Below are 18,508 nucleotides of genomic sequence, written 5' to 3'. Positions count from 1 at the left end.
ACCAGACTCAGCTGATATATGTGGTTTATCATTGTTTATCATTTCCATCGGGTGCATCGTGTAAACAAAGGAGAGGGGAAGTATAGGATGACGCTGACAGAGGTGGAGAGGAAAGATTGCCTGGGTGGGTAGCCGTCAGGGGAGTCGGGAGCACATATCTTTCTTCTGTGTTCAATCTCTCCTTCTTTCTTTTTCTCTCACGCCCCTTTTCTTGGCTGCACTTGTACAGACCGCTCTAGATCTGGGACCTAGCCTGTCATTAATGGGTCGTTATTTCGCTGACCTCAGAACGGAGAGATTTGCTCAGGCCACTGGAATCTCTGATAATGTTGTTGAACTAGCATATATTCAACGTCTGTGTAATTAGTGGTGTCTTCGGACCATTCCAGTCAGTTTTGCAGTGTTGAAATATGCACAAGTCACATTTGCGTGAATTATTCTATTAATGCAGTGGTATCATAGTGTGATAATCTACTTTATTGGAGAAACAATTAGGCCTATAGGGTATCTTACTTGCTAATTAACTTACAGGAAATACAACAAATCATCTTCCCTAACAATCAATGATCCTAGCTTGTATTTTAATCTTCAACCCTTGGTCCCCTAAAAACCAAAAATGTTTATTCCCCAACAGTAGCCAGTTGGCTCAGCTACAGTATCATTCTAGGAGTCTAACAATAGGCCTATCTGCCCTCACACCTAGAAGACAGTTAGTCATGATATCTCACCTCTCATCTGACAGACAGACCGACCCCTCACAATGCTGTCCAGCCTAGGTTGTATTCACTTGGTACCAAAGGGAAAAAAACAGACTGAAGTGGGGAGGGACTTCCTGGACTTATTAAATAAGAAACGCTCATGTTTGTTTTTAAAACATGTTTGGGTGCCCTAATGAATATGACCCTGGTTCCTCTCACCTGCTCTTCCTGCTCAGGCCCCAGTGTGGTAATGACAGTTTCCTCTCTCAGCCCATAGTCCCCCTGTAGTGGGCTCTGTCATAGCTCTGAGGTCATACAGCTCAGACTGGTCACCATGTATTCCTGGGAACCTGATGTGTCAGGACACAGCGTGGTGATGACAGCTTCCTGATAGCCCTCCTTAGACGACTGTAGCCCTCCATAGACCACCGAAGCATTGCTAAGTGGGCTCTGAGGTCATACAACTGAGACTGGTATGGTCACTACCCACTGGGCATACACTGGTTGAATCAACATTGTTTTCACATATTTTCAATGGATTTACGTCGAACCAGGAATAGAAGTTGAATTGACGTCTGTGCCCAGTGGGTAGGGTCCAAAATGGCATCATATTCCCTATATGGTACACTACTTTTGACCAGGTCAAAATAGGGTGTCATTTCTGACATACACAAATGTATCATGGCGTCGGAGAGGATGGCTGCTGTTTTATTGGCGTTTAACCAACCGTGCTATTTTGTTTGTTTTTTCGCATTGTTTTTAACTTATGTTGTACATAATGTTGTTGTTACAGTCTCTTATTACTGGAAATAGCTTCTGGATATCAGAACAGTGATTACTCACCTTGAATTGGATGAATAATTTTTCTTTAATGAGTCGGACGAGAGGGATTTACCTCAGACACCTGAACAGGCCCTCATCCCCGTCATTCGCAGGAGAAAGAGATGGAGATTTCGCGGAAGGAGATCGGGGTGCCTTGTGAGGATCAGGCGAAGAGTGTCTAATCTGCCTTTGCAATCCGTACTATTAGCCAACGCACAAACACTGGAAAATAAATGGGACAAGCTAAAAGCATGTATAAGCTACCAACGGGACATTAAAAACTGTAATATCTTATGTTTCACAGTGTTGTGGCTGAACGATGACATGAATAAAATACAGCTGCTGGGTTATATGCTCTATCGGCATGATAGAATAGCAGCCTCTGGTAAGACAAGGTGTGGCGGTCTATATATATTTGTAAACAACAGCTGGTGCACGATATCTAAGGAAGTCTCAAGGTTTTGCTTGCCTGAGGTAGAGTATATCATGATAAGCTGTAGACCACACTATCTACCTTGAATTTTCATCTGTATTTTTTGTAGCTGTCTACATACCACCACAGACCAATGCTGGCACTAAGACCGCACTCAATGAGTTATACCGCCATAAGCAAACAGGAAAACGCTCATCCAGAAGCAGCGCTCATAGTGGCCGGGGACTTTAATTGCAGGGAAACTTAAATTAGTTTTACCTAATTTCTATCAGCATGTTAAATGTACAACCAGGGGGGGGGGTGGCTCCAGATCATCTATACTCCACACACAGAGACGCGTACAAAGCTCTCCCTCGCCCACCATTTGGAAAATCTGACCATAATTCTATCCTGATTCCTGCTTACAAGCAAAAATTAAAGTAGGAAGCACCAGTGACTCGATCAATAAAAAAGTGGTCAGATGAAGCAGATGCTAAACTACAGGACTGTTTTGCTAGCACAGACTGGAATATGTTCCAGGATTCTTCCGATGGCATTGAACACCACATCAGTCACTGGCTTCATCAATAAGTGCATCGATGACGTCGTCCCCACATTGACTGTACGTACATACCCCAACCAGAAGCCATGGTTACAGGCAACATCTGCACTGAGCTAAAGAGTAGAGCTGCTGCTTTCAAGGAGCGGGACTCTAACCCGGAAGCTTATAAGAAATCTCGCTAGGCCCGCCGACAAACCATCAAACAGGCCAAGCGTCAACACAGGACTAAGATCGAATCAACTACACCGGCTCCGACGCTTGTCGGATGTGACAGGGCTTGTAAACTATTACAGACTACAAAGGGAAGCACAGCTGAGAGCTGCCCAGTGACAGGAGCCTACCAGACAAGCTAAATAACTTATATGCTCGCTTCGAGGCAAGTAACACTGAAACATGCATGAGAGCATCAGCTGTTCCGGACAACTGTGTGATCACGCTCTCCGCAGCCGATGTGAGTAAGACCTTTAAACAGGTCAACATTCACAAGGCTGCAGGGCCAGACGCATTACCAGGACGTGTACTCAGTCTTCACTGACATTTTCAACCTCTCCCTGTCTGAGTCGGTAATACCAACATGTTTCAAGCAGACCACCATAGTCCCTGTGCCCAAGAACACTAAGGTAACCTACCTAAATGACTAGCGACCCGTAGCACTCACGTCTGTAGCCATAAAGTGCTTAAAAAGGCTGGTCATGGCTCACATCCTCACTATTATCCCAGAAACCCGAGACCCACTCCAATTTGCATACCGCCCCAACAGATCTACAGATGATGCAATCTCTATTACACTCCACACTGCCCTTTCACACCTGGACAAAAGGAACATCTATGTGAGAATACTATTCATTGACTACAGCTCAGGGTTCAACATCATAGTTCCCTCAAAGCTCATCACTAAGCTAAGGGCCCAGGTGGTAAGGGTAAGTAACAACACATCCACCACGCTGATCTTCAACACGGGGGCCCCTCAGGGGTACGTGCTCAGTCCCCTCCTGTACTCCCTGTTCACTCATGACTGCAAGGCCAGGCACAACTCCAACACCTTCATTATGTTTGCCGTTGACACAACAGTGGTAGACTTGATCAATGATGAGACAGCCTATAGGGAGGAGGTCAGAGACCTGACCTTGTGCTGCAAGGACAACAACCTCTCCCTCAACGTGATCAAGACAAAGGAGATGATTGTGGACTACAGGAAAGGAGGACAGATTACGTGCCCTTTCTCATCGACAGGGCTGTAGTGGAGCAGGTTGAGAGCTTCAAGTTCCTTGGCATCCACATCACCAACAAACTAACATGGTCCAAGCACACCATGACAGTCGTGAAGAGGGCACGACAAAACCTATTCCCCCCCAGGAGACTGAAAAAAATTGGCATGGGTCCTCAGATCCTCAAAAGGTTCTACAGCTGCACCATTGAGAGTACTGGTTGCATCACTGCCTGGTATGGCAACTGCTCTGCCTCCGACCGCAAGTCACTAGAGAGTGTAGTGCATACGTCCCAGTACATCACCGAGGCCAAGCTTCCTGCCATCCAGGGCTTCTATACCAGGCGGTGTCAGAGGAAAGCCCTAACAATTGTCAAAGACTCCAGCCACCCTAGTCATAGACTGTTCTCTCTGCTACCACATGCACGTTAAGCGGTACCGGAGCACCAAGTCTAGGTCCAAGAGACTTCTAAACAGCTTATACCCCCAAGCCATAAGACTCCTGAACCCAGACTATTTGCATTGCCCCCCTCACCCCCTTCTTCGCTGCTGCTATTCTCTGTTATTATCTATGCATAGTCACTTTAATAACTCTATCTACATATACATATTACCTCGACTAACCGGTACCCCCGCATATTGACTCTGTACCGGTACCTCCTGTACATAGCCTCGCTATTGTTACTTCACTGCTGCTATTTAATTATTTCTTACTTTTATTTCTTACTTTTTTGTTGTATTTTTTTTCTGTTGTATTCGGCGCATGTGACAAATAACATTTGATTTGATTTTTGATTTGATATATAGTGCATTACTTTCGAACAATAAAGGAAATCGCGGGCCATTTTGGACGCGTCCTAGGTATTCCAGGGCACCTGATCTGTCAGATGTCACAATGTGCCCATGGCTAACTGGTCCGGTGGGGGTTGGATGGTTCCGCTGTAATCCTCTGGAGAGTACTAGAGACCTGAGCAATACAGTAACTGTAGTCTATGGAAATGCCCTTTATTGTTACTGATGTAAATGTACTTCATTGTTACAATTGGCCGCTGTTGACATTCTGTGCTAGCCCATTGTGAGGCCGACAGACTAGTTGGTTTGAATGGAGCACAATTCATCATAATCAGTATGTTGATTACATACTTGTCCCTCAATATGCAGAATGGCATACACGGATGACAGTAAGTTTCATTTTTTAAGTCTTCCGGACTCAAGGAAGAGAGACACTTTAGCTACTTGAACTGCTGGTGGGTTATGGATGTAACATTGTAACACCTGATGCCTTTCTTGAGGATAGTGCAGCAAAGTGCTCACCAATGCAGAAAATTCAGGTGTTTTTATGTTTCTCAGGTGACAGCAGCTTTTGCTCAATATCAGCCAGACAAAGGTTAAAGGCACAGTCCATACATTTGATTTTCACCCTGAAATTCCCTGGAAGACTGTGGGGGATGTGTTTGCTAGTGTACCCTTCTTAAAAACCAAGAGTAAGACAAATATGACCAAACATGTACAAATAATATACTTATACTTATTGGTGTAAAAGGTTTTGTTTGTTTGTGTTTATACTTGGTCTGGCCACCAGGGACAGTGAGAGTGTGGACTGTACCTTTAATTGAATGTTTAATTGAACCCCTAGCAGGACAGTTGTGTTCATGTGTTGTGTGTGTAACATTTTTCCCTGGTGCCTTTGCTTTGAACGCATAGTGAAAACAAACCATCTGTGTTCAGGCACGCATACGGCATGCCATACTTAAGTATTTTGTTGTTGGATTTCATGTAATGGACATACATAAAATAGTCCAAATTGGTGAAGTGAAAAAAATTACTTATTTAAAAAAATTCTAAGAAATGTACAAAACGGAAAAGTGGTGCGTGCATATGTATTCACCCCCTTTGCTATGAAGCCTCTAACTAAATAAGATCTGGTACAACCAATTACCTTCAGAAGTCACATAATTAGTTAAATAAAGTCCACCTGTGTGCCATCTAAGTGTCACATGATCTGTCACATGATCTCAGTATATGTACACATGTTCTGAAAGGCCCCAGAGTCTGCAACACCACCAATCAAGCGGCACTATGAAGACCAATGAGCTCTCCAAACAGGTCAGGGACAAAGTTGTGGAGAAATACAGATCAGGGTTGGGTTATAAAATAAACATCCTACAGAGCACCATTAAATCCATTATTAAAATATGGAAAGAATATGGCACCACAACCAACCTGCCAAGAGAGGGCCGCCCACCATAACTCACGGACCAGGCAAGGAGGGCATTAATCATAGAGGCAACAAAGAGACCAAAGATAACCATGAAGGAGCTGCAAAGCTCCACAGCGGAGATTGGAGTATCTGTCCATAGGACCACTTTAAGCTGTCCACTCCACAGAGCTGAGCTTTACAGAAGAGTGGCCAGAGAAAATCCACTGCTTATAGAAATAAATAAGCAAACATGTTTGGTGTTCACCAAAAGGCATGTGGGAGACTCCTCAAACATATGGAAGAAGGTTCTCTGGTCAGATGAGACTAAAATTGAGCTTTTTTGCCATCAAGGAAAACGCTATGTCTGGCGCAAACCCAACATCTCTCATCACCTCGAGAACACCATCCCAACAGTGAAGCATGTTGGTGGCAGCATCATGCTGTGGGGATGTTTTTCATTGTCCGGGATTGGGAAACTGGTCAGAATTGAAGGAATGATGGATAGCGCTAAATATAGGGAAATTCTTGAGAGAAACCTGTTTCAAGCTTCCATAGATTTGAGACTGGGACGGAGGTTCACCTTCCAGCAGGACAATGACCCTAAGCATACTGCTAAAGCAACACTCAAGTGGTTTAACGGGAAACATTTAAATGTATTGGAATGGCCTATTCAAAGCCTAGACTTCAATCCAATTGGGAATCTGTGGGATGACTTAAAGATTGCTGTACCCCAGCAGAACCCATCCAACTTGAAGGAGCTGGAGCAGTTTTGCCATGAAGAATGGGCAAAAATCCCAGTGGCTAGATGTGCCAAGCGTATAGAGACATACCCAAAGAGACTTGCAGCTTTAATTGCTGCAAAAGGTGGCTCTACAAAGTACTGACTTTGGGGGGGTGAATAGTTATGGACGCTCAAGTTTTCTGTTTTTTTGTCATATTTCTTGTTTGTTTCACAAAAAAAAATATTTTGCATCTCCAAATTGGTAGGCATGTTGTGTAAATCAAATGATGCAACCCCCCCCCCCCCCCCAAAATCTATTTTAATTCCAGGTTGTAAGGCAACAAAATAGGAAAAATTACTTTCGCAAGCCACTGTACATAGCCTAGCTCTTGTCACTTGTTTTGATTGTGAATGTACGTATGGTTCTGAATAGGCTACACAGTGCTTAGCCAACTTTTTCTTTGCAATTTCTCCATACAATTATATTGGGGAACTATGGTCACAGTCAGTGTGACTCTGTGAGAGACAGGCACATGCCCTTCCAGTCTTAGTGTTTTTGAAAAAAAGTAAAATAAATGTCATTGTTGTTCTGAACCCAATGCCTGCAAGTTGTTGTTAAATTCGTGTGAAATTTGTGTCATTTAATTACCTGTTAAGATGTTGTTGTCTATTGCTTAAATGGCAGGTAGCCTAGTGGTTTGAGCGTTGGGCCCGTGACCAAAAGGTTGCTAGAGCGAATCCCTGAGCTGACAGGGTAAAAATCTGTCATTCTCCCCCTGAACAGGCAGTTAACCCACTGTTCCTAGGCTGTCATTGTAAATAAGAATTTGTTCTTAGCTGATTTGCCTAGTTAAATAAAGGTTCATTCAAAAATGTAACTGAATAATCAAAGTCATAATTGCTCAATTCGTTTTTCGTACAGCTTTGACAGTGCTACTGATAGTAGTGGTGGCGCTTGGCTTGCACGTGAAAATTCAGTACACACAACATTCTATAATAGAACTGTGTTATTTGACGTGTCAAATGTATTTAACGAGAAGCTAAAAGCAGTGACGCTATTACTGTGTAACTCCAGTAGGGCAACATCTGAACAATAGTGCACTTGGTTACGTTAGTGTGTACCAGTGCTCACCAGTCGCGAAAGCCAACATCACCCACGACAGTGAATGGTTAATTGTTAAGGGCAATGAATACCATTATCTTGGCGTTAATGGATTTAGCCTTTGAGTTGTCTTGCTGAAATTTTCTGCTCGACTTGTTTACTGCTCGATTCACACAGCAGACATTGTGGACTAGGTTAGGAATTTTATGTTGCACCTGTAGCGTAACATTTTACGTGGCGTCATTACGTCACGTACCTATGTTATATTGATATGCACGTCAGCTTTGACATCGTTTTTCACATAGGATGTTGGCATTTTTAGCTAATATCGTCCGATTCCGATATGTTCACCGATGTATCGTGCGTCCCTAATTGTAGGAGTACTGCTGTATTCTGCTGTCACTGAGTTGGTCAAATGATTCTCCATGAACATCTTCCATGAACATTCCAACACAAGTCAAAATGGCCACCATCAAATGATCAAACAGAGTTTGTTGAACTGTATATCTATGACTGTGGCTGCAGCCTGTCCTCTTCAGATAGATAAGGCTGATAGGCCGACACATGAGCGTTGTCACCCAGTAAGGGGGTTGATGATGATTTCGTCAGCTGAAGTTTAACAGGATCCAAACCTGACCTCAAGTGGTCAAAGGAGCTAGAGGAAGAACATTAGCTCGTACCTCACACACACACACACACACACACACACACACACACACACACACACACACACACACACACACACACACACACACACACACCAATCAATCAGTATCCTATGGCTGCTAGCAATAATTGCCCCTCAGGGATGAATACAGTTGATTGAATTGAATTGAATCACAGTCCTGTAATCCTGTTAACACAGGTGGGTCAAGCGTGAACAGGCTTCCACTTCTTTAGATATGATTGCATATTACCAACTGCAGTGAGAGGGAGGAGGGACAAGTATGAATGAACCTCAATTGTGTTCTTTTGTTCCCTCTCTCTCTTTCTGTGTGTTTGTGTGTCGGTAGTAAGGATTGTGGAATCAAATTATCATGGAATCCTTGCTTCTGTTCGTGCATGATCGATCACTGTTGAGAGGGCGTGTGTGTTCTTGTGTGTGTACTAGGAGTATGATGCTTCAACTGTTGCTGGTTATTGCTGAGTGGAGGGGAAAGATTAGCACTACAGTGTGAGAGATTGAGTGAGTGAGTCTTCAGACCTCGGACTTGAGGGTTACGCATTGTGTCACCTCCAGATAGGACAGTAGTTGAATAACACACACTAGAGCTGGGGCCATGAACTGAAAATGATCGACACGACCATACCGACCATGCTGATATTGTTCATTGCGATAAGTAGCCTATACTAGAGAAGTTTGAAATGAAATACATTTAGTTAATATGGGTGATTGTTAATGGGACACATGATGCTACAACCATCAAACTAGTAGTAGTAGTTTAAAGGGTAATACAAAATACTGGTGCACATTAATGTTATAAACTTATCAATCTTTTTATTGGTATCGCACAAGTTCAGGAAATTTAGCGCAACTGGATCGCACAGCTTTAACACACAGACACACACACGCACACACGCACACACACACACACACGCACGCACGCACGCACGCACGCACGCACGCACGCACGCACGCACGCACGCACGCACGCACGCACGCACGCACGCACGCACGCACGCACGCACACACACACACACACACACACACACACACACACACACACACACACACACACACACACACACACACACTCACACTCACACTCACACTCACTCCTTGGGACTGCCTCTGTTTCTTCCACTCTCTCATCTCTCCTGCCACTCCTCTGTAATCAATACATATTTTCAGCACATTAACACAAAAATGTTTAATCTTCCTCTCTATTATACCTTTGCCCTTTCCCCTTAATTATGTCCCTTTCTACTCACTTTCTTTTTCATCCTTTTAAGTTAGTCTCTTTGTGTTCCCTCCCTCCCTCCCTCCCTCCCTCCCTCCCTCCCTCCCTCTCTTTTCTCTGTATTGTTGTCCATGGGCCCTGGTCAAAAGAAGGCAATAGGGTGCCATTACACACTCAACCCTGGTTTGTTTGTTTAGCCTTTGTTTTGTTGCTTCTGAATAGCATCTGTGTTGACATGACAGAATGGACTTTACTCCTGCATGACTCTCTCCAACACTACAGTCTCTCTTACTGTTGATAGTGTATCTCAACCGGATAATGCAAACGTACGTTTGGGTCATATGGATGTGAGTCAGTCTTGGTTTTAACAAAGATTTCTCCTCACCAGCATTCACTCTAATTTTGCCCTCTTCCCAAAGCATGACCTCCATGTGCTGTCCATTACATGTAATATTTACATTTATGGAATGGAAGTAATAGTAACTAATAACTTCACCATATGGAATTTGGCATACGGTATTTCTAGGTCAGATATGTATGTATGCATGCATACACACACACACACACACACACACACACACACACACACACACACACACACACACACACACACACACACACACACACACACACATTTAAAAACACAGTATATACATAGTTCATGCATGCAGCCTTGCACTATTATTCTATAAACAACATAGTATTGTATGTCCTGTGTACAGCGCTGTGTAGATATATGCCACACACTCTGACTGTTTTCCATCTCCTCACTGGAAATATGACACTGGCCTCTGACATTTTAGAACCCACTTCCTCCCCCACCCCCCTCTCCCCACTTGTCTCCTCTCCTCCTCCACTCTCTGTCCCTCTCTCTCTCCCTCCTCTGTCTGTCTCTGTGTCAGTGTGCCAGTCTGTGTTTGGAAGCCCTCACTCATATCAGAGTTGTATATTTATCTCCATGTCACCACTCCTCCAGGCCCCATGGCCTAATAAGGCCTGTGCAGGGAGAGAGAGAGAGAGCAGGAGGAGAGGAGCAAGAAAGGGAGAGAGAAGAGAGGAGTTCAGGGAGACGGAATGAGAGGGGAAAAGGAGAGGGTGGGAAAGGTTTGGACAATGGGAATCCAGACTATTTTCCCACGTGTGTGTGTGTGTGTGTGTGTGTGTGTGTGTGTGTGTGTGTGTGTGTGTGTGTGTATGTGTATGAGTGTGTGCACTCGGTTTGCTTGGTCGTTACATATTTTCTGCTATTTTACTACTGATTACACTCGTATGAGCAAGTGACATAAAGACATTAAATGACCTAGTTATCGCTGAGAATGCATGCATTCGTTCATAATGGGGCTTTGTGTTGTGTGGGATCAGTGTATAGTACTATGTACTGTGAATAGTACTTCAAAGGTGAATCCCCTTGTTTCTATGTATATCTGTGTATGGTTATTGTAAGACCACATCATTGCACTGACTCAAATTTGTGTGCCATGCTTCCCCACAATGCACTTCAAAAAAGCTGGGACATGAATAGGCATTGTTTACTGTACAGTGCCCCCTGTCCATTCAGCAAAAGCCTTGTGCTAACAGTCCTTGTCCTGAAATACAATCCCAAACCACCTTCTGACATCCTGTGTTCTCTTCTCTCTTTCACTATCGCTTTTTCCTGGGTGTTTTCTCCATCAACTGTTACATATTTTCTGGAAGTCAGGGGGATATTCTGCTTTAAAGTGCTTAGTGCTGCTGACACTGCTCATAGTGTAGTATCACTTCTGTGAACTGTCACCTGGTTCCTTTAGCTCTTAACCACGCTGTGTATTGCATTACCACTATATTCAGGGTCCTTGGGACGTCACCCTGTTGAAGTTCACATTTAAAATGGGCAAGGTAAGGGTTAGGGGTACTGGTCAAGGTTAGGGACGTCCAATAATCCCAGATAGCACTAACCCTATTCCATCAAGTCATGTACCTCCCATCATCCCATCTCCTTCTATCCTACAGAAATGCACCTTCACAATATAGACACCCCGAGGAGCCGATGGGAGCAGGGCTTGCGGCCGCCATGGGTCACCCGATTGGCTGGAGGGCAAAGCCCCGCCTCTTCAGGGGTGGAGTCAGACACAGAGAGCAGCAGCACAGAGAGTGAGAGGGTAAGGAGGAGTGGGTCTCACGTTAACTTGCGTCGACGATGGTTGGTTGGTTGTTTATTCTGGTAATGTGGTCAGAGTCAGACTCTGCTATCCAAAGCAACTCAACATATACATTAGTGTATGTGTCCAACGCTGGCATTGAACCGGTAACTTTGGCGCCGCAGTCATCGCACTCTAACCAACTGAGCCATCGGAAGGACTTTTAGATCTTCTTTGTGTCTCTTCTTCTCTTCTCTACCTCTCAGTCTCCAGCCAAACGTTTGGAGGCGCGTTCACCGAGGATCCTACTATTGCCCTCCATGCTGCAACAGCGAATCACAGAGATCGACCAGCAGAGGGAGGAGCTAAAGATAGAGGTGAGACACCGATGGATTAATGAATGAACCAAGTTAAACCCTGATTGTGTCTCATATCAAACCATTTTTATGAAGAGTGGTGGCTGTTCAGTAAATGTACCTGATGAAGTCTGATTCTGGATCTGTTCAATTTCAAACCAACTCCTTTTTTCTAATGTCTCCTTCAAAGGCACATTCTGCATTCTTCTTTGTGGGATTAACCTCTCTCTCTCTCTCCTGTCTGCCACTCCAGCTGCAGTTGGAGATAGCCCTGTTGGAGGGGGAGTTGCATGAGGAGAGGAACGAGCTGCGCAGACACACTCTGGATCTACAGACACTGCAGGAGGAAGGCAGGCACAAGGAGACACACAGACAGACGGACAGACAGAAGGTCAGTAGTACTGTACACACAAGGAGCATAGGGAGCCATGCAGACAGACAGTCACAGACAGACTGACGGACGGTTAGCGGTACACAGACAGAGCTCCATTCAATACCATCCAAAGCATCCTGTCTTCAGGCGGTATGTTTGAATCTCATGGTGTGGGACTCGAGAGTGATATGGCCTGAACATGAGTAGCTATATATCAGTGAGGTAGATACTGAGTCACTCCATGTGACACTTTATACTATAGGCCTAAGCTATGTGACAGTGGAATGATCTGACAAACAGATGGATCTTTATATAAAGGGATGACTGTTCCCTCTCTCATCCCTCATCCTCCTCTTTTCTCCCTCTCTGTAGGAGCGAGCCAGTCTGGAGGTGGAGAGGGCCCGGGTTGAGGAGCTGAGGAGTAGGTTGGAGGAGAAGGAGACACTGATCCCCAGTCAGCCAGAGGGCCAGAGAGAGCATCTACTGGTCCAACTACAACAGGTGATTTACTGATCCAGGAACAGTCCACTGACTGGGTTGGTATTCATTAAGGCACGCAATGTTTTAAAACATTTTGCAAAAGAAAAGAAAAAGAGCGCTTCTTAAGTCCAGGTTGTCCTTAACTGTTTCAGTCCGTTTTCTTCCGTTTGGTACCTTATGAATATGATATGATTTTATGCCTTGCCACGAGACTGTGTGTAAAAGAGAATGCACTGCATCTTCTTCCTATTTGTCTGGCTAGATGTAGTAGGGGTAGTTCACAGGTAGCCTAGCCTGGCAGAGTGACATCACCTGCCCTGAGACCTGAAGTGAAGTCAACTTTGTGCAGTGGAGAGCTAGCTTTTGCTCTAGCCTCATATACAGTTGAATTCAGGTGCCAGTGACGGCGTGGTCTCACACTGCCTCTGGTTGGAACCCATTTAACATCATGTGTTCCAATTCAAATCTCTCTGGTCATGGTTATAAAGGATTGCATGAGAACCCAAGGGGAAAGAAGAGGAAAGAGTACATGAAGACGAAGATACAGCGTAACAAACAACAGCGCCATAGAACATAACCCTAGCCACATTCACGACTTACTGCCTTGGGACACGATAGCTAGCTAAGCTTGCCTCAGGGACACAAAGACATAGTTCCGTTCTATTTGACTTCAGTAACTGTATGTTCTTTCTTGTCGGCGGTACTAGTTATCTTTGTAGTACCTCTTCATACCTGATAGGTCAAAGTGTCATCGAGGTATCTGAGACAGACATGCAGGCAGGCAGACAAAGGGTTCTTTGTGCATTTTGGCAGTGACACTGACAATGGCGTGTCATTCTGATGACAGAGGATGTGTCCCACATGGCACCCTATGCCCAATATAGTGCAGTACTTTTAACAAGAGCCCTATCGGCCCTGGTCAAAGGTAGTGTACTAAATAGAGAATAGGGTGGCCTTTGGGACACAAGCTAGAGACCTAGGACTTAGGGTTTATGGTCTGTGTTTAATTAATGTTCTTGAATGGAGTGGTCTAACCAGTTGTTTTTTGTTTTAGTATTCTAAGCCACAGGCTCTTTCTGTACTAATCGACAGCTTTCTTCCATTTTCTGTCTATTCCTCTCCTCCTGCATCTTTCTTTCATCACTTTCTCTCTCTGCATCCCTCCATCACACTCTCTTTTTCCCTACATCTCTCTCTTTTCCGTCTCTCTTTCCCTCCGTCTCTCTCTCTCCCTCCATCCCGATCTCTTTCTCTCTCTCTCTGTTCCATCTCTCTTTCCCTCCGTCCCTCTCTCTCTCTCTCCCAGGAGAAAGAGATGGTGGATGCAGCCTGCCGGGTGTTCGAGGACTGGGAATTCCGTGTCCTGGAGAGCGAGGCCGGAATAGAGGAGGAGGAGAGCGAAGGAAAGATAGAAGGGAAGGAGAGAGGGAACGACGAAGAGAAGGAGAAGGAGATCTCATGCCAAAAGCATGCTGTCAACTCAGCGCAGGTAAGCCAGGGTTGTCAAATAAGAAGACAACAACATTTCAGAGAATCTCACATCTCCAAGCAGGTTCTACTGGTTTGGTTAGAAGCGTATCCCCCACCACAGACTCTCTCTAAATGCCCTCTTCCTCTCCCCCCACTCTGTGCCCCCAATGGTAGTCACTCTCTGTTTGGAAACGGCTCTTCACAAGTAACCCCCATCCCCTCGTCCTCCTCTTCTCAAACGGAGACATGAGCGTGAACTCTCCCTTCTCCTCACACTCTACGGCATCACCCTCCACTGTCACATGACTGCACAAACAAGTTAGGCAATTGCATCAGAAGCACCTTTGGGAGGGAGGGAGGGAGGGAGGGAGGGAGGGAGGGAGGGAGGGAGGGAGGGAGGGAGGGAGGGAGGGAGGGAGCTGGTCAATAGAGGAATTGGAGGAGAGAAGAGGGACTAAAAGTAGAGAATGGAGAGGGAAGGTAAAAGGGGTAGTGGAGGGGAGGGGTTGAAGGATAAAAGGAAGGACTGTATCGTGAGGAGAGAGAAGAAAGAGGATAAACTTAGGATATCATGTGATGAGGTGGAAAAGTGGGAGAATAGAGAAAGAGAGATGAAACAAGTGATAGTGATGGAAAGAGGGGAGGAGAGAGTGGGAGAGAGTTGATTCAGCTGCACTGTGGCCTTGCTTGGGTTGACAGCTCATCTCTATACCCCTCTCTCTCTCTCTCGGTCTCTCTCTCTGTCTCTATCTCCTCCTCTCTGACATATGAACTGTGCTGAGCTGACATCACTAATTCTTTATTCCCTGCCATCTCTCACTCCTCTCCTCTGTTATTCGTCCCACATCTCCTCTCATAACTCCAACGGATGCTGGAAGGTGTGCCATTGAACATACCTAGATGAACTGACTATTAACATAAGACATGAGACATAACAGATGAGATACTGCGCATATTTCACACAACAACTCTATAATACTAACAACAACATCCTCTGTCTAACATGCCACTGGACGTACAGTACAGGAATGACAGGAGACAGAATGACGAGGTGTTTAATATTAAGTGCCTGACGTTTCATTGGTCGATTTCTTTTCTTTATTCATTGCTTTCTTCAGGAGCGAGTCCAGCAGCTTGAGAAGCAGTTGAAGGAGATGGAGAGAGAGAAGGAGAGAGAGATGAATGCCTTGAGGAAGGAGAGGAAAGAGTTGCTCCACCCCACTCAAAGGGTAATACGGGGAACAGAGACCGATGACCAGCAAATGTCAGAACTTTAACTTTATTTATTTATTATTTATCAGGGAAATGATTATGTCTTATATTCCCGGTGGCCCAAGTATGATAAATATGATACATTAAATGAAGTGTCTGAAGTCCCGCTTGTGCCGTCAAACCCCTGCAACTTATCCAGAACACTGCAGCCCGCCTAGTTTTCAACTTTCCCAAGTTCTGTCATGTCACCTACTGATCTACTGATAGCTACGTTATCGAGGAAAAATGTACTTTCTATGCCTGTGATATGTGGTTCTACCACCGAGCTATCTTGAAATGAATGTACAAACTGCATCTGCTAAATGACTAAAATGTAACATTTAAATGAAGTGCTTGGAAGCTAGATAAGAATGTCCATTGTTGCCAGTGTTTTTATTCAATATTCATAATGGTTGTCCGAAGCGCCAAAGTGTATGATTTATCAACTCCCTGTTTGGACAGTGATATGGTTTGTTGTTGAACCAATGACATGCCTTTGATTAGTATTATAACAGGGCAGGTTGAAAAGGGGGAGGAGACTAGTTAGAGACAGGGAAAGAGCACAACTGAGCATAGAGAGTGAGCGAGAGAGAGGCATGACTGAAGGGAGGGAGGGAGGTAGGGAGGGTCAGGAAGGAGAGAAGACAAGCTGAGAGAACTTAAAAACGTCGCAACAACACCGGTAAGCTGAGAGACACCACAAATCAAATATGCATGCTTCAAGTGTCTGTAGATTGGGTTAATCAGAAAAGGCATTTAATACAGGCTAAGTGTGTCAGTTAATACTAGGACGAGAGAGGGAGTGAGGGAGGGAGTGGCAGATAGGGGGAGAAAGGAGGGACAGACAATGTGTTTCTGTACAACTGTGTCTGAATGCAATACGACTTTGTATGACATGCTAGGGTAGCCATATGGGTAGGAGTCACTAATGAGAAGAGATGGCACTGTTTTTGGCAGAGAGAAATGTATTTCATTGCTCTTCCAGACAGGAGAGAGAGAGAGACTGAGACGGGTTAACGGAGAATGCATGCCGCTTCTGAATTGCTCATGTGTCTGTGAGTCAGGGAGAAGGGGTGGGAGGGAAGGAGGGAAAGCGAGATATAGTGAGAGGGAGATCTTTTTTTTTTTTAACTCATTAGGGTGGTTCCTGAGAGCTGGCATGCATTTTCCATTCTCAGTGAGTTGCAGAATGTATTTTGCTACTTGTTACACTCCCACTATGTCATTTCATTATGTGCCATGGCTAAATGTTGACACAACCGTCTTAGTGTGTCGTGTGGTCATCCAGGTCTGATGACTGACGGTCTGGCCAACCTAACTGACATGTCTAGCTCATTATAACAACAACATTCACTTGTCTCTTTTTTCATTGTCCTCTTCATGGCTGAGTTTATGCCATAACCGGTTATATAATGGGCATACTACCATCTCTTATCAGGTCTTGAAAGAGAAGAAGCCACTCGCTGATTGGTCCAACATCCCCAGCTCAGTCCCTTGCACGATGTCACTCTCGCCGCTGACCATTCACAAATCACCTCAGGTGTGTTGCCGGGCCGTTACCGTTGACACGGATCATGTTTGACACTTGTATGTGACACATCCTTTGTCAGTAATAAACTCAAACAGACATTTTCTGTAGTTGCGGATCAGATCTGCACAACGGTCAGGAGGAATTTTGGACCATTCATCTTTACAAAACTGTTTCAGTTCAGCAATATTCTTAGGATGTATGGTGTGAACCGCTCTCGAGGTCATGCCACAGCATTTTAAATCGGGTTGAGGTCAGGACTCTGACTGGGCCACTCCAGAAGGAGTATTTTCTTCTGTTGAAGCCATTCTGTTGTTGATTTACTTCCTTCAATTGGCGGACAGATAGCCTTTCATTCTCCGGCAAAATGTCTTGATAAACTTGGGAATTTATTTTTCTGTCGATGATAGCAAGCTGTCCAGGCCTTGAGGCAGCAAAGCAGCCCCAAACCATGATGCTCTCTCCACCATACTTTACAGTTGGGATGAGGTTTTGATGTTGGTGTGCTGTGCCTTTTTCTCTCCACACATGTTCCTTCCAAACAACTCAATTTTAGTTTAATCTGTCCACAGAATATTTTGCCAGTAGCGCTGTGGAACATCCAGGTGCTCTTTTGCGAACTTCAGACGTGCAGCAATGTTTTGTTTGGACAGCAGTGTCTTCTTCCGTGGTGTCCTCCCATGAACACCATTCTTGTTTAGTGTTTTACGTGTCGTAGACTCGTCAACAGAGATGTTAGCATGTTCCAGAGTTTTCTGTAAGTCTTTAGCTGACACTCTAGGATTCCTCTTACCCTCATTGAGCATTCTGCGCTGTGCTCTTGCAGTCATCTTTGCAGGACGGCCACTCCTAGGGAGAGTAGCAACAGTGCTGAACTTTCTACATTTATAGACCATTTGTCTTACCGTGGACTGATGAACATCAAGGCTTTTAGAGATACTTTTGTAACCCTTTGCAGCTTTATGCAAGTCAACAATTCTTAATATTAGGTTTTCTGAGATCTCTTTTGTTTGAGGCATGGTTCACATCAGTCAATGCTTCTTGTGAATAGCAAACAAACATTTTGTGAGTGAGTTTTTTTGATAGGGCAGGGCAGCTCTAGCCAACATATTCAATCTCGTCTCATTGATTGGACTCCAGGTTAGCTGACTCCTGACTCCAATTAGCTTTTGGAAAAGTCATTAGCCTAGGGGTTCACATACTTTTTCCAACCTACAGTGTCAATGTTTAAATTGTGTATTCAATATAGACAAGAAAAATACAATAATTTGTGTTATTAGTTTAAGCAGACTGTGTTTGTCTATTGTT

The 18,508-nt window shown here is 44.6% G+C and overlaps 1 protein-coding gene across 1 annotated transcript in view; it reads left to right on the top strand.

The window, feature by feature from the left end:
* LOC139366193 (pleckstrin homology-like domain family B member 3) overlaps positions 1–18,508 on the top strand; it is a 29,283-nt gene that overhangs the window by 1,385 nt on the left and 9,390 nt on the right. The window contains exons 2-8 of the mRNA XM_071103413.1: positions 11,615–11,763; positions 12,009–12,119; positions 12,352–12,489; positions 12,844–12,972; positions 14,258–14,440; positions 15,540–15,650; positions 17,111–17,212. Of these exons, the coding sequence (XP_070959514.1) occupies positions 11,617–11,763; positions 12,009–12,119; positions 12,352–12,489; positions 12,844–12,972; positions 14,258–14,440; positions 15,540–15,650; positions 17,111–17,212 (921 nt within the window). The 5' untranslated portion in view covers positions 11,615–11,616. The remainder of the gene's footprint in view (positions 1–11,614; positions 11,764–12,008; positions 12,120–12,351; positions 12,490–12,843; positions 12,973–14,257; positions 14,441–15,539; positions 15,651–17,110; positions 17,213–18,508) is intronic.

The sequence above is a fragment of the Oncorhynchus clarkii genome, chromosome 2 (genome assembly GCF_045791955.1).
Source record: "Oncorhynchus clarkii lewisi isolate Uvic-CL-2024 chromosome 2, UVic_Ocla_1.0, whole genome shotgun sequence".
Taxonomy (NCBI): Eukaryota; Metazoa; Chordata; class Actinopteri; order Salmoniformes; family Salmonidae; genus Oncorhynchus; species Oncorhynchus clarkii.
This window is presented reverse-complemented; position numbering and strand designations above follow the sequence as displayed.